The sequence below is a fragment of the Suricata suricatta genome, chromosome 11 (genome assembly GCF_006229205.1).
Source record: "Suricata suricatta isolate VVHF042 chromosome 11, meerkat_22Aug2017_6uvM2_HiC, whole genome shotgun sequence".
NCBI classification, from domain to species: domain Eukaryota; kingdom Metazoa; phylum Chordata; class Mammalia; order Carnivora; family Herpestidae; genus Suricata; species Suricata suricatta.
The window spans coordinates 26,765,626-26,785,886 of NC_043710.1; the positions used below are offsets into that span (position 1 = coordinate 26,765,626).

The 20,261-nt window shown below is 44.7% G+C and overlaps 1 protein-coding gene and 1 long non-coding RNA gene across 3 annotated transcripts in view; one reads left to right on the forward strand and one right to left on the reverse strand.

Annotated features, from left to right (window-relative positions):
* The window catches only part of LMO2 (LIM domain only 2), a 29,645-nt gene extending 19,149 nt beyond the window's left edge, over positions 1-10,496 (forward strand). Inside the window, exons 1-4 of one of the 2 annotated variants that reach the window (XM_029956522.1) lie at positions 7-39; positions 162-396; positions 4,500-4,715; positions 9,544-10,496. In XM_029956522.1, the coding sequence (XP_029812382.1) occupies positions 33-39; positions 162-396; positions 4,500-4,715; positions 9,544-9,763 (678 nt within the window). In that variant the 5' untranslated portion in view covers positions 7-32 and the 3' untranslated portion in view covers positions 9,764-10,496. Of the gene's footprint in view, positions 1-6; positions 40-161; positions 397-4,499; positions 4,716-9,543 lie in introns of those variants that run through there. The other variant, XM_029956521.1, reaches the window with a different exon arrangement.
* Positions 1,327-4,395, reverse strand: LOC115306229. Its single transcript, XR_003915256.1, has 3 exons — positions 3,910-4,395; positions 2,629-2,877; positions 1,327-1,467 (listed from the first exon to the last, which is right to left on the reverse strand). It is a non-coding gene; the product is annotated as an uncharacterized LOC115306229 (long non-coding RNA).
* Positions 10,497-20,261: the final 9,765 nt, after the last annotated feature.

Below are 20,261 nucleotides of genomic sequence, written 5' to 3' on the forward strand. Positions count from 1 at the left end.
GCGGTGGCGGTGGCGGCGGCGGCGGGACCGGGATGGAAGGTTAAGTCCTGAGCAGCAGCAGCTGCTGCAGCCGCTGGGGCCAGGCTGCGCGCCCCGGTCCCCGCCTCGGCCGCGGCGCGCCGGCAGCCCGGTGATTCGCTCTCTCTCTTTGGCGTTTGAAGGGAGCGCGGTGACTGTCCTTGAGCGCGGAGGGGCGAGCTCGCCGCCGGAGCGCCGGAGCAAGAGGAGGCGCAGGAGCGGCGGCAGCGGCGGCAGCGGCGCCCGAGCACCCGAGGGGGTCCGAGCCCCGGCAGCTGGCCAGCCCCGTGCCACAAAGGGAGCGCCCCCGCCACTTGGCACTCCGCCTCCCTCCCCAATGTCCTCGGCCATCGAGAGGAAGAGCCTGGACCCGTCTGAGTAAGTGTGGCTCCCCCCCCCCCCGACCCCCGCCACCCGCGGTGGCCACGGCCTCGCGCCCGGGGGACTGCAAGGTGGCGCGGGCGGCCGGCGTGCAAGCTCCAGGTGCGCGCCCGCAGCCTGCCCTTGGCTCCCTTCGCCTGGCGCAGGGCTCCCCCCTTCCTCGCGGATGGCTCCGGGGGCACTGGGAGAGGGGCTGGGCCACCGGCGGCAGGGAGAAGGGGTCGGCCTGGCACCTTTGCGGGCCCCTCCCGGCTACCCGGGACGCACCTCAAAGCCACCGCGGTCCAGAAAGTTTACACTGGAGCAGGCACAAGGGGAGCTTGGAGGTGCGCAGGTGCCGTCCCGAGAGCGTTCCGGGCTTGGTTCTACTTCCTTCTCCCCTCTCGCTTTCTCGGTCCCCATTCTCTTTGTCCATTTGATCCTGGAAAGGGGGACATTTCAAGCGAAGGCCTCCCGAGTCCCGGACGGCCCCCTTCGGGGTGCGCAGGTGGGGTGGCCGCCAGTAGCACGGGACTGGCGAGGGGGTCCGAGCGTCCACCTAGGAGCTCTCTCCGGCCACCAGAGACTTTCGAGCCCCTAAATTCCGACTTAATTTGAGTACATGTACTCCCCTCTCCCTTGGGGTCCACTGATGGGGGCCTGTAAACCTCAAAAGTTAGTGCACCGTTTTGTATATAGATGAACTCTAGGGAGCGTGTCTCATAGCATTTTTCACGGGCTCCAAAGGGTTTGGGGTCAGGGAGCCAGAGCTCCAATGAGCATTTGCCACATTTGTTTTCGGAGCCTCCTCCTTGTTCGGAACGTTCCCCTATTTCCAACCTATACCTCCAAACCATTCTTTAGCGTTAACAAGGGGGGAAAGGGTTGTTTGAGATATCATTTTCCCGTCAGCGCAAATGCCCTTTTAAGATTCATTAGCTGTCTGGTATTGAGAATTTTTATTCCTTTGAAGTCCCCATCTAATCCTTTGAAGGGATTTGTTACACAGACCAAAGGAGCTGGTTAATGACTTGTCCATTTGTGCTTTTAAGACGCATTTGTCTTCTCTTCTTTTCTTTTCTTTTCCTGCTTTAAAGGAATTGGGCTTTCCTGATTGAAGTCTCCCCCTCCCCCAGTTTCAGCCGTCTATGGTGTTTATGTACGTGGGTTTTACCCTCCTTACCAGCATAAACACTCAGCATGCTCTTATAAAATACAGGAAGTTCCATGGTCCAGTGAGAATATAAACACCACTGTTCAGTCTTGAAGGCCCTCACACCAGTTCTACAAGGGGCTAGGTTGGTTCTAAGGAAAACACGGCTTCCTTAAATAAGTTCTCAGGAGAAAAATAACATTCCTTTTCCAAGGAATCTATTTATGCAGAGGCAAGGTTTAAAGGGTGGTCTGCACCCCTCCCTCCCATCTTTTTAAAATCAATCTAGAATGACAACTTAGCCCTGAGTTTTCAGAGCCTGAGCAAGATCACAGGAATACACTAAGAGTGAATGGGATGAATTGGTGCCTAATGCCTTTTCGATCAACAGAATTTAGCCACTAACCCTTTTATTGGAAGATAAATCTGGAGGCTTCAGTTCCCTGAAGGTTTGCTCTTTTCAAAGTTTGTGCTTTTTCACTGTGATTAGTAAATTGAAACATCCTAATTTCATCATACAGAAATCACCTACTGAAGGAAACTCATCCTTCACTTCAATATTTGCCAAATAAAGACAGGCTCTGACTGAAGGTGGACAGCTAGTTGGGAAATTACTGCAGTACACCCCCCCCCCTTCCGTTATTGGGAATTGTCGAAAAATTATCCCAGAAATTCAGGCTGAAATAATATTCAGGTGTAATATTCAGGATAGGTTCTAAGATAATATAAAATATTACTTTGAGTGTGAATCCCACCCAATTCATTAGCTTGGAACGTCCACCAAAGATAATGTGATATTATCATTAATTACAGAAAGCCAGATAGAACCAATATCTTATCCTGTCCTTTCCTATCTCATCTTGGGCCATCACAATGGCTCTTTTGCTTAACATTTCTACTGCAGAACTCTATCTTACCAGATGCCTCCTTTGTGTACTTACTCAAAGCCCACTTGGGTCATGACTATCGGCATCTCTAATTTACAGATAGAAGCTTGCCTAGGCATTTACAAATGAAACATTTAGACAGAAAGCCAGTCAGAATGAACCAATGGAGGGCTTTCCTCTACCAAACATTGGGTCGCCCCTACCACCCACCTGTGAGTAATGAGAGCAGTTTATTGTAATTGCAGGCAATTTTGCACCAGAAAAGTGCAAGTTCTCCTCTTTCCCAGTTGGTTGGCAGCATCAGGGCATCGCCGTGGTGGAGGTTCCATGAGTGTTTCTGCAAGCTTGAACTAATTCCATGGGCAGTGGAAAGAGAAGACATGCGTTTCTGAGCTGACGCATGTGAAGTGCTGGGGATGTTATTTTTCAGGAGGGAGGATGGCGGTCCTTATGTATAACCTGCGGAAGCAAAGAATAGCAAGTCAAGCTTCAGTGAATTCTTTCAACACTTTTTAAAGTCGAGTTTTTAAAAGAAAACTGACTTGGGTTTCAGATTTTCTTATTCTAAAAAGGGATCATCTTGTGAAGGACCCTTACTTACATTACACTTGGTCTACAAAGCAGGGACTTGGCTTCAGTATTCCTAGATATTCACAGGGAGGGGAGCACTTTAAGGAGGCACGGGAAGTTGTCAGCATGTGTTACAACACTGATTACCTGAGTCTCATCGACACTGAGTATAATTGCTGCTGAGCTCTATGCGCACAGACTGATCAGGACACAAGGTTACCTGGTAAATTAGTGTCAGCTAGAAACAGGAGACAGATTTATACCCTCAAGGTTTGGAGAAGGAAACTCCCTTTGGGAATTGCACGACTGGAAGACAGTCCATTTTTAAAAACATAATAGATTAAAAAAAAAAGATTTGCGTTTGAGTAAGGTTCAAAAGAGCACTTAATTGTTACAAATCAACAGGTATTAGGTTTTTCCTGCCTCCCAATTTGTGCTGGAATAGTTTCTTCCCACTCTCTTTATTTTCTATTTCCTTTTGGCAAATAAAATAATTTATTTTAAAATGTAAAACTGGAGTTTATTCAGATTCCAGGGAAGCAAAGTGAACTGGAGACTCTGTCTCACCTTTAAAGGAAGGGACATGTGTCACAGGCTCACTGTTAGCAGTTGTCTGGATGGAGATTTCAGAGCCTGTTTAATTGCCTTCTACTCTCTTGAAAACAATCACTGCCCCTTCCTCATTTTCTTTCCTAAATCCACTTTATCCAGATCAGTTTTGCTGTTGTAAAAATTTTCATGGCCTTTATAAGTCTAACAGTGGCCTTAATACCTGGGATTTTTCTCCAAGGGATTCATTGGTTCAGCAATAAGGATAGGATGTGGAATTTCTGTAAAAAACCAAAATTATTCTTAAAGATGATAACGAGAATTCCTATTATATCCTGATGGCATTTTTATTTGGAAAACAAAACAACCTACTTTTTTTTTTTTAATCACTTTTCTTCTTTCTTCGGCACTTCTGCTCTTTGTGCCCTAGGGAAGGGCCTGAGTTAGGATGGGAGGCCAGTTCCACAGGGAATTCGAAGATGTTTAGCCCTCTGGATAGTGGGCTCTCCCTGAAGCAAGAGACTCTTTTAGCCTGGAGTGCCTCCCCTGGGGCTTGGCAGTGCCCTTGAGTCTAGGCATGGGAGGAGGAAAAGAAGGAGAAATGCCAAGATACAGAGGAGAGTAGGAGGGGAGAGTTGAAAAGAGAAAAAAAGAGGGCAGAGGGGCCCAGAAAGTGCTGGGCCGTGGGTAGGCGCGCACAACCCCCGACAGGGGTACCTCTTGGTGCTCTGCCTTTACTTCTATAGCATGGAGTCTGGGGAGACCTATCACCCCACCCCCTCCTCCCGGGCCTGACTCAGGCTATTGGGGCCTCTCTGCAGTCTGGCCCCAGGATGTGGAGCCCTGTCCTTTCTCCGTATGTGGATGTCACCAACAGGCACCTAACTGTCCTGGGCCCAGAGCAGTCCCTGCCCCCCAGTGCTTGTCACATGGTGGTCCCTAATGCTGGGTCTCCTCTGCAGGGAGCCAGTGGATGAAGTGCTGCAGATCCCCCCATCCCTGCTGACATGCGGCGGCTGCCAGCAGAACATCGGGGACCGCTACTTCCTGAAGGCCATCGACCAGTACTGGCACGAGGACTGTCTGAGCTGTGACCTCTGCGGGTGCCGGCTGGGCGAGGTGGGGCGGCGCCTCTACTACAAGCTGGGCCGGAAGCTCTGCCGGAGGGACTATCTCAGGTACGCCGGTCTGCGCCAGGTCCGCGCCTGGGGCCCTGGGCAGGGATGGGACCGGCCGCAGACCTTCCGAGTGCAAGGCCGCCTCTTCCGCTTTGGCCAGGGGCTGAGCCTAGCTGCCCTGTGCAGAGAAGTAGTTGGCATCTCTTCCTGTTTGAGGAGCATATTCTCAGGGACGCATTCCTATGTGGGAAAATACTAATTTTTTAAAGGTGAAAGAATGATAAACATGAAATGCTGACTCATAGTTCCCTGGAGTGGGGGGGACACCAGGTGGGAGGGCTGTGCTGGTACACAGCGCCTGGCGGAAGGATGCAGGCCTGCTGGAGTTGACCAGATTGAGAGTGGGTTCTTAGGAGCGCATTTAATGCCTCAAAACATATATCTAGATTGTAAATGATTTTTTGTAGGACCCCAATATTATGTAATGAGACATTTAGAAGCTCCAAGCTTTTTTTCAAATTTAATTAAATTATTTATTTATTTTGAGAGAGAGAGCAGGGGAGGGGCAGAGAGAGAGAGGAAGACAGAGAATCCCAAGCATGCTCTGCACTGTCAGCACAGAACCCCATGCACAGCTCCAACCCACCAACCGTGAGATCATGACCTGAGCCAAAATCAAAGAGTCAGACGCTTAACTGAGCCACCCAGGCGCCGGGGAAAGCTCCATGCTTTTGACTGTGACAGGGCAAAGGCTCTGAAGTCAGCAGTCAGTGTGAGTCCCCACACCACAGCGTTCTAGCTTTGTGACCTTGAGCAAGCTGCTTATCCTTCCTCAGCCTTGACTTCCTCATCTACAGAAATGGAGATAATAACACCACCTACTTCCAAGGACTCGGCAAGGATTAGATGGGGTAATACATGTAAAGTACTTGGCTTGGGTGCGTGAATGTCAAACAGATGTTAGCTGCTCTTGCAATCAACCTTCATGACGGGATCAAGTCTTTTCCTACCTAATGAACAAAGAGATGGAAGAACAGAAGGAAAAATAGGAACTCGACTACCCTCAGTGAGACAGGAGCGGAGGACACCTCTGATGCTCCGGGTCACACTGTTGGTGGTGTGAGTTTTCTGGCACTCAACGAGTGCCTTGGCCTGGAATGTTCTAGCATTTCCAGTTTCATATTAGCTGCCATGGAGGTAGCTCTGTGCCCTCTACTGTCAGATCTGCTCAGCTGTATAGCTGTCAGTTTTTTTGCCATCTTCCTGGGGCACAGGCTCTGTGGAGCATGCAGCCCTAATACATTAGGACCACCAACCCAGGGAAGCTTGTTTAGACTTCAGTGCCCTTGGCAGCCAGGCTACCTCTTCTTCCCAAACCTGCCCTCAGAGCATTTTTACATAAAAAAAAAAAAAATGCAGGCAATTCCACAGTGAAGGAAGCTTATCTGTTTACCCAGAGACTGATAGGATAAGTGCTTTTCCCCCCTAAATTCTCCAATAAAGTCCTTGCAAATTTGGTGGCTCAGAGAAAATAAGTAGAGTTTTCAACGATCATGATTATAATTGCGGTCCATTTTTTATTAAGTTGCAGGAAAATGGAACTGGGATAAATAGAGACCTGATTTTGCTGGCTACCAGTTTGCCAAGTCAGTGCAGAAAGGAGACGGGTAAATGACTCCCATTGGGCCCCCTGACTACATCCCTGTCAAATCATTTGAATCTTATTAAATGAAGTGCAGATAGAGTAAGGTCAAAAGAGCCCCGGCGTCTCCCTATCTCTGTGGTTTTATATAACATTCAAGAACAAACCCAGTGCTGCCGGGGCTTGTTAATCTTTTGCATTTTTAAAAAGAAGAGGAAAAAAAAATTGTCTGGGAGAACCCAATGTTAATTAACTTGTGTCTTGGTGACATGAAATAATTCTTCTCCCTGCTACATTCCTAGGCAACATGTTAATTAACTCTGTGTTAGTGCAGGCGGTTCCAGCCATCCTTTAATATTTATATTATTGTTATTAAAATGGGCAGGAGAAAGCTTAAGACATTGACACCTCTTGACAGAGGAGAAAAACCTTTTTTGGGTTCAGGGGTGGTCCTGTAGCCATGGACTTGCTTACTTGAATTCTTAACATATCTGGCAGAGTCTTTTAAAGAGGCAAATTGGGGTGGGGGTGACTATCGGGGGTCCCGTGATGGGGTTCGGTCCTTCCCTCCCCCCCCCAAGAGAACTACTTTTCTTGAGGATTCCCCACGGCTGACTCTCCTGTTACAGTCCTTTGCAGACATTTAGCCTCAAATATTTATGAGATTCCCAGTGCCACCCTAAGGCCTGCTGCTGCTATGTTACGTCGCTGGGAGGGAACTGAATCGTAGCTGTTAATGTCAGTGTCAGATAGATCCCTTTCTACCAACTTTTCTGTGTGGTGCACCCCACTCCCCAGTGGTTTTACTTGCAACAGCCAGGATGCATCTGTCAGAGCCAGCAGTGTGCCCACTGTTCCCCAGAGCCCCAGCAGACCTTGACGTTAACCGGTGACTGCAATGCGGGAGCGCCAAAGCCTTGCAGCCTTGCCTGGAGCCAGGCAGACCTGGAGACTTAACTTACACCCCAGAGTCCCCGTCCCTGTGCCATCAGCCCAGAACTTCCTCCCTCTGAGGGCCTTTGCTGGAGACTGCAACTTTGCTTGCCTTCCTCCCCTTCTATCCAGCTTCCCTTGCTGCCTTTTCGGTTTCTCCTGAGAATACATTTTTAATAATTCCCCTCCTTGGGGTCTGCTTCGAGGATATCCAGCCCAAGGCACCAATTCTTGGTGCTAGAGGTGAATGCTCAAATTAGGTGTCAAGTCCCTGTTTACCTTTCCTTTTAGTAGAATCTTGGAATACCAGGGCTGGAAGGGGCTGAAGAGACCTTTTCTTCCAGTTCCTTTGTTTTTACAGCCTGAGACACAGAAGCCAGAAGAGACGATGTCATTTGCTCCGGGGCACCTGGCTAGTTAGACCCGAGCTTGCCTCCCAAATATTAGTCCTTTGTCCTTCCCCTCATTAACTGCCTGATGTGTATTGTAATTTACCCCCAACTTCCCTTTAATAAAAGCTCTCCTTCCTTAAGGGTCAACACACCCCAGGCATTGGCTTCATTCCATGCACACTGTTTTGTGAGTCGTGTATCCCCGCTCAGCCCTGAACTCAACTTACTGAATAGTCAGAAAACCAGAACTGTCTTTCCACTCTGTGACCTCCAAGGTGGCAGTTTCCTACAGCTCCACCATCTGCTCCGTTGGGATAAAATGTTCTTCCCCCAGAATGAGTTTGCTTCCAGGTGGTACCTTGAAAACACTTAGAGATCCTCAAATGCAAAGCAGGATTCAGGGGGAAATTAGCTGGCCCTGGCGCTAACTCTCAGCCCTTGACCCATGATCGCATCTTCTTGATTCCTTTCATTCTGCCCAAATGTTTCAAAATTAGTCAATTGAGTCTGTCTCCCCTGCAGCCTCTCAGAATGTACCAAACGAATCTCTGCTATTCTGAAGTTCATAAGAACTTCCAGTAAGCAGAAGCATTTGCCTAAAACTGTCTTAAAGGTTTTATGTGGAAAGGACCTGCTAACGTGCCAAGTTAGCAGGCACATGTGAAAATGACTTCCTGCAGCAGGACAGCACCATTGGGAATACACCTGACGGGTGTTGAAACATAACCAATGTTGGCTTAGCCTTTGATCGTTGGTGCTTTGACAAGGCTCAGTTTGATCCTTCTCATAAGGAGATAGATGCTATGGTCACTGCCATTTCAGAAGCTCAGAGAAGTCTGAGGTCCCGCCGAGGCCGCTCAGTACTCCGCGCTACAGTCTTGGACTGAATCTGGGTCTTCTGGTTCCAGGACTTGCGCTATTCCACTCTCATAGGCCGACTGCAAAACCTCAGCCTGCATCAGAATGACCTAGAAGTGCTCCTTAACCAGACTGCTAGGCCTCATCCCCAGAGTGGAGGAGGCCTGAGAATGTCCATTTCTAGCAAGTTCCCATTTCTAGCCAATGCTACTGGCCCCAGGACCTCAGCTTGAGAACCGCTGCACTGAGCTCCACCATGTTGCCTCTCCCACCTTGACATTGAATGTTGCCTGAAATAAGTGACTGAGACTTAGGGGAGTCTTGATTTCAGTGTCAGAAGAGAAGTTTCTCCAGAGATTCACACCAATGGAGCAGCGAGGACCTTGAAGTAAGCTCTTCCATTCAGTGTGGAGAAAAGCTGTTGGTCTCCCAGATCTCTGAGGCTCAGTTAACTGCACTCGCTGAATGCCTTCTGTCAAAATCCCTCTGTCTCCCAGAAGCTGGGGCCCCAGCGAACAGTCATGCACCAGTGGCCATTTTCGCTTATGGAGGAGTCTGAGACCAACCCTCCCCGTGGGTGGAATCAGAAGCTCCTGACATGATAGAATCTGAGAGCCTCAGAAAGATGCCCATTTCATTGCATTCCTGGTCTAATCCCTCTCAGAGTCCCCAAGGATTTATTCCAGCTCCTCTTCTGAAATGAAAGTTCCCCTGGGAAGGGACACACAGTACGTACCTAACATCTTAAAGCCCTTCAGCTGAGGCACTTCTCCACAGAAGAGGGGCCCAGGGCAGCCTGGAGTGGTGGCCACGGACAGGGAGAGTTTGGAAAAGGGTCAGGTTATGCCAAACACAGATGCCGCGGGGTTGCAGCCTCATGCCCAGTGCCTCCTTCCCTCTGGGAATGACTGTGAGCCTCCCTCTCTTCCTTGCCACCCCCCTCTTCCTTGCTTCCTGACGTGTTGGAAATTGAGCCTCCTGTATGGAACCCATCCTCAAACCCTTTCTTCCAGCACTGCCTCTGCCATCTTCTTCTTAGCTTTTCTTTCTGTTTCCTCCCCAGGCTCTTTGGCCAAGACGGTCTCTGTGCATCCTGTGACAAGCGGATCCGTGCCTACGAGATGACGATGCGGGTGAAAGACAAAGTGTATCACCTGGAATGTTTCAAGTGCGCCGCCTGTCAGAAGCACTTCTGTGTGGGCGACAGGTACCTCCTCATCAACTCTGACATAGTGTGTGAACAGGACATCTATGAATGGACTAAGATCAATGGAATGATCTAGGGCCGCATCCCCCAGCATCTCTGGGGGGTGTTTCACTGAAGTCACTGTCTCCGTGGGGTCTTCATTCTTGGGCACTCTGGGGATTGGAGGGTGGGATGAGGCACTTCTTAGGGGATGGTGGACCCTCTCTGGGCACCAAGACACAGCATCCAAGTGACATAATACGAGGGACAAGACTTAACTGTGACGGAATGATCAGCCTTGAGGGAGAGCTTATGGACAATGGCCACCGCCTACCCATAGTAACTGACAAGGTTAGTGAAGGACAGGAGTGTTGGGCAGGCATCGTGTGCCCTCAACCTAGAACTTCACACTTACAGAGGGACTTGTGTAAAGAGTCATTAGGACCTTGACCCCTGAAAATTAGAGCCCTGCTCCCATCACTGTCCCCCACACGAGGGAAGGACAGAGAGGAGAGTGGCCATCCTTTCTTCTTGGCCACCTTCCCAAGGCCTTACGCTTTGGACCCAAGGGAAGCTGCATGGAGACACATTTCAGTGGAGAACGGAAACTGCAACTTTCAACCAAACAATTATTTAAAGCGATGCTAATGAATCACTGTTTTTAGACGCCCTGGTTTTGAGGTGAGGAGTTCCACAGATTGTTTCTATACAAATGTAAATCTAAAAACAAAAGTTGTTCAACTATTTTATTATCTTAGATTATATCAAAGTATTTGCTGTGTGTAGTTAAAAAAACTCTGCAGACAATAAAAATGACAGATTAAAATGAAGTGGTGTTTACTTGATTATGACTTAGAATGTGGGTTGGCAGGAAAATGGCTTTTTATACTGTAAAGGAGAAGTAAATAAGCAATTTACTTTTAGGTCAGGTAAAAACTGCCCATTTATTGCTAGGGTTTATATGAGGCAGGCACGTTTCTGTAATACTAGCAATTATATAACAGGTCATCATGTAGCTCAGAGGGATGTAGAATAATTAAATTGTTATTGTAAAATGAGCATTTCACTTCAGCATTGTATAGAATGAACGGAAGGCAAGATCATTGCCTTTGGGAAACCTGTAACCTAGAAAGGACACAAATACATAAAACAGATTCCCTTTGGGAGAGAAGGTAATTACCTAGCTTGAAATGTGGCAAAGATGCTGAGCTTGACACTTCGATTTTCCAAGACGTGTGTCTCAGGGTATTTTATGACAAGTGGTTAAGGGGACCTTACTTTGAGGATTTAAAGCAGGCCATCTTGGCTTCTGCCTTAGCCTGCCACCCTCTGCAGGCCGCCATGAACTGACTCAGAGCGCCACCTGCTGGTCATCACCTCTGCGCTCACTAGTTCAAACCCATCCTAGTGAGAGACAAACTTAAATAGACTTCTGGATGGTTTCATAAAAATATTGGCAAGCACCAAGAAGTCTTAATGTGTTTAATTATCAAGACATTAGAAACATGCATCTAATTCTACAGTTAAAATTAACTGTGGTATTCCTGTTAAGGTTTGTTTGCTTTTTCTTCTAGAGGAGAAATAAGTAATGGCTCTTGGTCTATAAAATGCTAAAGCAGTTGGGAAATTTGACTGCTTAAGATGGCCTATTTAACGGAAGTCTAATTAGGGGCGCCTGGGTGGCTCAGTTGGTTACGTGGCCGGCTTTGGCCAATCAGGTCATGATCTCACAGTTTATGGGTTTGAGCCCCACATTGGGCTCTGTGCTGTCAGCTCAGAGCCTGGAACCTGCTTCAGATTCTGTGTCTCCCTCTCTCTCTCTGCCCTTTCCCTGTTCTCTCTCTCTCTCAAAAAGAAATAAACACTAAAATTTTTTTAAAAAGGAAGTCTAATTATATTGCATCACAATTCAGAGGGTGGTAACTTGCTGCCAGTGAAGGGAAGGTTTGTTCTAAATCAATGCAAGGGGTGTGATTCTCGAGTTGTGGTCCCTGAACCAGCAGTATCAGCATCAGTTGAAATGAAGTGATTTATTGACACTTTTTAAATTAAAAGATTAAACTTCAGGGGTGCCTGGGTGGCTCCTTCTGTTAAGTGTCCGACTTCAGCTCAGGTCATGATCTCACGGTTTATGAGTTCGAGCCCCAAACTGGGCTCTGTGCTGACAGCATGGAGTCTGGAGCCTGCTTCGGATTCTGTGTCTCCCCCTCTCTCTGCCCCTCCCCTGTTCACACTCTGTCTCTCTCTGTCTCTCTCTCTCAAAAATAAACATTAAAAAAATTTTAAGATTAAACCTCCTTAAAAGTTATTTATTAAAAATGGAGATTCATTATTTTCTGCCCCAGACAGCATGAATCAGAAACTCGAAATGGGGGTAAGCAATCTGTGCTTTAACAAGTCCTGAAGATGATTCTGACTCACATTCAAGTTTGAGAATGACTTGTTCTCAAACATTCCACATTAGGCAGATCATGCACTCTTAGGTTGCTAATAGTTAATATTTGACATAAAGGTTAATCAGCAGCTTTTCCACGTGTGGACAAGCACTGTCTACGTATGGCCCGAAAACTGAAAAGTTAAACATAGTTTTGTCCCCCAGCTAATAGTGGTGACCTGCCAGATCAATCACAATGCAATCTACCATTTTTAACCATAGTGACATTAATTATAATAACAATAAGAATATGTGTGTGTGTATATATATACATTATAATAATGTGTGTGTATGTATACATATATATATATGTAACTAACTTGTGGGTGGTATTAGGGCAAAATAAAAATGATTCTTGCTTTGGAAGCATAAACTTTATTCTTAATCCCTATGGTAGTACAAACAAGATTCAAAAACTCAGCCAATACTCTGTCATCCTCACTAAAGCAACAGTGAATATTTTCTATGTGTCAATGGTACCATCTTGCAGAATTGTGAATGTACAGGTAGTCTTTTTTGGCAAGTCACCCCAACAGCCCAAATGTCTAACCCACAATGGACTTCAGAGAAAAAAAACATATGAGGGGACTTCATGAGGGACCAGCTCCCGGAGTCTACCTGTGGTCTTTGCCTGCGTGTGTAACCCATGTGCCCCAGACACAGACAGGAGAACCGGACACCTGCGCCCTTCTGTGGTCTGTGCCTTAATTCTGCAGTTTGCTGAAAATATTTTGCTTCCTTTTATCTCATGAACGTCTTAGGTCCTGAACCAGCTTCATTTTATTGCTGTCTCTAATAGAACCACTGCTTCTAAGGGAATACTGGAATCCTACAAAGTTAAAGTAGAGCAGTGGCTAGGAACATTCTCGTCCAAAGACTTGGGTTTGAATTGCAGTGACATCACTTAATTTACTTAACACACACCAGTTACCATGTGCCAGGCACTATTCTAAGTGCTTTACAAATATTCACTCTTAATCCAGAGAACAGCCCTATGTGGCAGTTTCTATTTATTATCATCCACATTTTACCGCCAGGGAAACTGAAGCAGAGACAAGTTTAGTAACTTGCCTACAGTCCTGAAGCTAATAAATGACCCAAGTAGGCTGTCACTGAGGATTTTCACCCTGTGTTCTGCTGCCTCTTTCTCAGGCTCACCTCTCTGAACCTCAAGTTTCTCATCTGCGAAATAAAGAAAATTAATACCATGCTCCCTAGGCTATTTGAAAATATTTGAATTTGGTCTAGCCAGAAATGTAACCAAAGCATAATAGCACAAAATTAGCACCATAAGAAAGATATGTTAAAAGTGCTATTTTAAAAAAAAAAGTGCTATGGAAACATAGATAAGGAAACAATGAAATCAGCCCAGAGGTGGCTATCTGGAGTAAAGAGGAAATCACATTTGAAATGACCTTGGACCAGGAAGGAGGTGACAAGGCAAGAGCAAAGACTCAGAGACCTTGACCTTGCAGAACAAGTCATCAGGTAAGCCCAGAGTTTTCATGGTGGGTGGGCTTTGGCTGGAGAGGAGCTAAAGCTGGTGAGGAAATACAGAGGATGGGGTTTGCTGTAATTTTGAGACCAAATGGTGAATCAAAATCAAAACCAAGAAATCTAGGGGTGGGAGGGAGGGAGCAAGATGGGTCTGGACTATCTCATTATGCCAGTAAGTAAGGAAGTACTAAAAAGGGGGGGATAGGCAGATGGGGATATGGGAATGTCACAAGAACAAAGACACCATCTTGAAAGAGTTTTCAATGGCCAAAACTGGGACAATTTGACTAACAAAATACTTAAGTACAGTCATGAGTTATAAACCATGGGGAGGGGGTAAGAATCTGCGAGTTCACACCTAAAGTAAGTAAATGGAGAAAAGGGAAGACTCTTGCTCATGGCAGAATCTTGAGTGCCAACTGGCAAATGTGAAGACAGTATGGGAGTTGGAAACTCATCATTTGCAACTATCATAGTAAGTTGATGGAATTAAACAAGTTCATCAATGGTTGCTAAATTTCAACAGAAAAGAGCAGGGTATTGGGATGGTCTTAAAGTGCCTTCCTATTGCTTATTAGTTGCAAGGGGAGAAACCAGCAATTACACAGTGGAGAAATTGGATAACACCTTGACCAGGTGATCAGTGAGGGGAAGACGGACACGGTGTGTCTCCAGATGCGATTCTCTGAGGGGCACAACATGAAGAATGTATAGCCTGAACTGAGTTATGAGACAAATTTTCAGACAAACTCAAAACGATGAACATTGTATTTTTTAAAAAGAGGGGGGATATGGACTCTGTCCTCAAAAGTCCCAATGTTATAAAAGAAAAAGAAAGGATGTGGAAATGTCCCAGATTAAAGAAGGCTGATGAAAAGTGACAACTAAACCCAATACATGGCCCTTCATTGAATCCAATCTTGGAGGGGGAAAAATGCTATGAAGTGAAAGGACACGGGTCTGAATCAAACTAACTCCATAACCGGCTTCAAGTTTGCCCTCTGATCTTGGAGACCTAGGTGTTGGTTTCTCAGAATGATTAGACAATAAAAGGGCACAGATTGCTCAACCAGGGACCACCCTAGCAACACCCAATCAGAAGCGGCCAGCTTAACGTTCCTGAGGGCAGGCCTAGAGATAGAAGCTATAGATAACCACTTATTGCTTAAGGCTAGTTACACCCTACCTGAGGGTCCTGGGTCCTGGGTCCACTCTGTAATTGGTTGATACTCTAAATGTTGTGATTGGGTCCCACCAAAAGTAAAGAACACTCTAAGTAATGTGTATGGTTAAAGTTACTGCCAATGATGTTAGGCGATAATGATTGGACCCCTGTACCTGTGTCACAATTTCCTGTAACTCCCCCTTCCCAAAACCCATAAAGGCCCTACCCCGCCTTTGTTTGGGGCTCTCGGCACGGATCCACTGCGCTGGTGAAGTCTGTGAGCCCAAGCTTTAAGCTCGGTGAGCTTAAGCCCATAAGAAAGCCTTTTGCTTTTGCATGACTGACTTGGTCTCCCTGGTGGTCTCTGGTTTTGGGGGACGATATTGAAATCTGGGCATAACAGAAGGATATCATTAGGTCAACTGATAAAAGCAGAATATGAAAGGGTAGAGTAGTTCAAAGTATTGCACAAATATTAAATTTACTGAGGTGATAACTATACTTTGGTTATGTAAAAGAATATCTCTATTATTAGGAAATACACACTGAAATGTTTAAGAGTAAAAGGTCATGATGTATGTAACTTAATCTCAAGTGATTGAGAAAAATATATGTGTGTGTTGTGGGGGTGTGAATAAATTGTAAAGCAAATGGGGTAAAATGTTAACAGACAAATCTAGATAAAAGATATACAAATATAGTATTTTTATTCTTGCAACTTTTCTACTATTTACAAATAGTTTTTTAAAACCTCAGGAATTTAACCTTTATTTGTTTTGGACTTTGGGATCAACTAGGAGAGGACTAGGAAAGAGGAAAAAGACTTTAAAAGTCAGTGATAGGGACGCCTGGGTGGCGCAGTCGGTTAAGCATCTGGCTTTGGCTCAGGTCATAATCTCATGGTTCATGGGTTTGAGCCCCACGTCAGCTAGCTCAGAGCCTGGAGCCTGTCTTCGGATTCTGTGTCTCCCTCTCTCTCTGACCCTCCGCTGCTCACGCTGCCTCTCTTTGTCTCTCAAAAATAAATAAAAAACATTAAAAAATTTAAAAAAACTAACTGATTTACCCATGTAACTCTGGCTTTGCAAAAAATGATAAAATTCATTTGCTTAATATTTAATCCATATTAAAATATGACCCGCCATTCAAGTGGGTACATACTAACAACAAAAAGCAAATATCCACTTAACTGATTATCTCATTACAATGTCCTATCACACAATGTGTGGAAAGGACACAATGGGAAAAAAATTAAAAAATAAAAGTCAGAGATATACTACTATCCATTTGCCACAATTTTAATGTACTTTTGATCTTAGAAACAAAGGTCATATGTCTCAAGCAAGCAATGCCCCCCTCACACACACACATAATGTGAATGACGTGCTTAGGAGGATTCACTTAGTGCCAATTTTTGAAGCAGGTTATTTCTCAACCTTATAAAATGAGCTGACTACAAATTCTGCATTTCCTTTGTAATTAGGATCAAGATTTAATCATCTGGCTCTGAAATGTGTGTATTATAGGACCAGGAATCTAAGCTATACTGTTTTCTACATAGATCTAAGCATGGAGTTAAAACAAGTTTCAAAGCAGTAAGGTCACTTCCGTTCTCTACCAGTGGCTATGCATTAATTCTCCCATAAAATCATCATTTCTCCAAGTTAATAGAATCTTTGAAGCTAAATCAAGTCAATTTCCATTGTTACACTGTGAGGCTTTTGAACTGTGCTCACTGAATTATCCTATTTGATGGCTACCTTGAAGATGGCTTTGTGGCGATCCTAAGAAAATCACCAGCAGCAGCTTCTGCGGGCCCCAACCTTTCCACCCCACCCCACTCATTCTCATTCCTTAATGGCAACTCAAGGCAAATGCCCACCCCCTTAGATATATAGTAGGCAAAATAGATACTGAGGCAATGTAATGTGATAGAAAGGACACTGGAATGGAAATTAAAAATCTGAGTCTAAGTAAGAGCACATCTTTAAGTAAACCTCAGTTTTCTCATCTGCATGAGGAGGAACTTACTCAAGATTGTTTCTAGGAAGTTGCTCCTCAAAATGTGATTTACAGATGGTTGAGTATGGACATCGGGATTAAGGGTTTGTAATAGTCAGCCTCCAAAATGCCAGTGATTCTTGCATTGGTAGTCTCTTTCCTTTTTTTTTTTTAATTTATTTTTGAGAGACAGAGAGAGACAGCGTGAGTAGGGGAGGGTCAGAGAGAGAGAGGGAGATACAGAATCCGAAGCAGGCTCCAGGCGCTGAGCTAGCTGTCAGCACAGAGCCCGACACGGGGTCTCAAACCCATGAACTGTGAGATCATGACCCAAGCCAAAGCCGGACGCTTAACCGACTGAGCCACCCAGGCACCCCATGTAGTCTCTTTCCATATCAAGTAGGGCTAACCTGTCTAGCCAATAGGATATTGCAGAAATGAGAGAGTGTAACTTCTGAGGTTAGGTCATAAAACACTTTGTGGCTGCTACCATGCAGCCTCCTGGATCACTTGCTGTGGAGAAGACCACCTGCCATGTGATGAAGATGTTCCAACAGCTCCACTGGAACGTCCAAGTGGTGAAAGACTGGATATTTTCAATTTAAGATTGAGAAGAAGTCAAGGATGCCCTACGATCATAACTCCTATTCAACACTGTACTAGAGCTTTTAACCAATGCTATAAGGCAAGAGAAAAGAAATAGAAGGCATCTGGATCAGGAAAGAAGTAAAACTGTCTTTCATAAACAGAATGATTATGTAGGAAATCTGAAGGAGCCTGAAGAAGGAGGAGGAGGAGGAAGGAGAAGAAAAAGAAGAGAGAAGAAAAAACCAACTAGAACCAGTAAGTTTAACAAGGTACATAATATGAAAATCAGTTGTATTTACATATACTAGCAATGAGAAACTGAAAAAAATTTAAATACCATTTAAAATAGTGTAATAATATTAAATACTTAGGGACAGATTTAACAAAATGCCCAAAACCTATACTCTGAAAACTGCCAAACACTGCTGAGAGTAATTAAGGAAGACATTAGAAAACTAAAGAGCAAAACCATGTTCATGGATATGAAGATTCAATATTGTTAAAGATTTAATATTGTTGATCTATACATTCAACACAATCCCAGTCAAGATCCCAGGAAGCTTTTTAGAGGATAGAAATTCCAAAGTAATTCTAAAATTTGCATAAAATGCAAAGAATCTGAATGGAAAAACAATTCTGGAAAAAAACTAACTTGGGGACTCACCTACTACCTAATCAAGACAGTGTGATAGTGGTGTAAAGAAAGACAGTGGAGCAAAGTAGAGACTCCAGAAATAAACGCACATATATAGTCAATTGGTTTTTGACAAAATGCTAAGGTGATTCAATAGGATAACTCTAATGGTGTTGTAATAATTGGGAATCTATACACACACACACACACACACACACACACACACACACAGATGGCTCAATCCTTCATGCTATACAAACTCAAAATCAATCTATAGACCAAATGTAAACCATAAAAATATACAACTTTTAAAGACAATATAAGAGAACATGTTGCAATCTTGGGGTAGGCAACAATTTCTTATGTGCAAAATGAACAGCATAAATTGTAAAATAAGGAATTGATAAGGGGCACCTGTATGCCTCAGTCGATTAAGCGTCTGACTCTTGATTTCGGGTCAGGTCATGATCTCGCAGTTCATGGGTTTGAGACCTGCATCATAGGTCTCTCTGCTGACAACACGGGACTTGTTTGGGATCCTCTGTCTCCCTCTCTCTCTGCTCCTCCCCCACGTGCTCTCTCTTTCTGTGTTTCAAAAATAAACATTTTTATAAATTTGATGAAATGAACTTTGTAGACATTTTAGCATTTTGCTCTTCCAAAAATATTGTTAAGAAAATGAAAAGATGGGTAACCTGGGTAGCTCAGTGGGTTAAGCATCTGACTTTGGCTCAGGTCATGATCTCCCGGATGGGTCCATGGGTTCAAGCCCCACATCAGGCTCTATGCTGACAGCTAAGAGCCTGGAGCCTGCTCCAGATTTTGTCTCTCTCTCTCTCTCTCTCTCTCTCTCTCTCTCTCTCTCTCTCTCTCTCTCTTCCCCTTCCCAGCTTGTGCACTGACTTTCACTCTCTCTCAAAAATAAATAAACATTAAAATAAAATGAAAAGGTAAGGTATGGGCTAGGAGAAAATACTTGCAAAACATGTATCTAATAAAGGATTTGTATCCTAAATATATAAACTCAAAAATATAGGACAACTCAACTAATATGGGGAAAACATTTGAATAGACACTAGGTGAGGAAGATATACAATGGAAGACAACTCAACAATAAATAGTTACTGATATATGCAATGTAAATGGATCTCTAAAGCATTGCTTTATTTTTTCAAAAGCATTGCTTTAAGTGAGAGAAGCCAAACACAACACATTGATAAATTTTTATCCATTCATTATTCCTTTCTGACTGTCCAATGTCTTTCTACAGCAGAAACAAGATATCCTTGGGACTCCTGGATAGCTCAGTGGGCTAAGCGTCCAAGTTCGGCTCAGGCCATGATCTCACGGTTTGTGGGTTAGAGCCTCGCGTGGAGCTCTGTGCTGACAGCTAGCTCAGAGCCTGGAGCCTGCTTCAGATTCTGTGTCTCCCTCTCTCTCTGCCCCTCCCCTGCTCATGCTCTGTCTCTCTCTGTCTCTCAAAAATAAATAAAAGATTTAAAGAATTTTTTAAAAAAGAAACAAGATATACTTAAAATTACTTCTTACAATTGTAAAATTGAAACAATAATTCCCACTTACCTACATCACAGGATTGTTGTAAAAATAAAACAGTAGAACAGTACCTGTCACATAGTAAATGCTATGCAAATGGCTGCAATTATTATTCATATGTTCATATTCTAAGAACTAATTATTGGACTAACGAAAAGTCAAAATGTTAAATTTTCCAGGTTTATCTTAAAGGAGCATGATCTTAAAAGAGTAAGATTTTTAAAATTTGTTAATGTTTATTTTATTTTTGAGAGAGAGAGAGCACAATCGAGGGAGGGGCAGAGAAAGAGGGAGACACAGCATCCAAAGCAGGCTGTCAGCACAGAGTCCGACAAGAGGGCTCAAACTCACAAGCCATGAGATCATGAGCTGAGCTGAAGTCAGAGGCTCAACCAGCGGAGCCACTCAGGCGCCCCTTAAAGGAGTGTGATTTTTGTAGGAAATGTGGAGTCAGGATACCTGGGAGCTGTCAATCCTACTAGTAGTAATTAGTGGTCAAATGAGATAACAGAACCAGGGAACCGGGGACCTGGAGGGCAAGACCAATACTTTCCTTTTCTAGGTGGGGAACAGGAAATCCAGAGAAAGAAAGCCACAATGGCAAACCGGAAATGATCGCCAATAGCTCACCATCCCTGTCTGGGGATCTTCTCCAGAATGCTATGCCATGGATAAAAAGGCTTTTTTTTTTTTTAAAGTGCTTCAGAAAAGCCAAACACTCT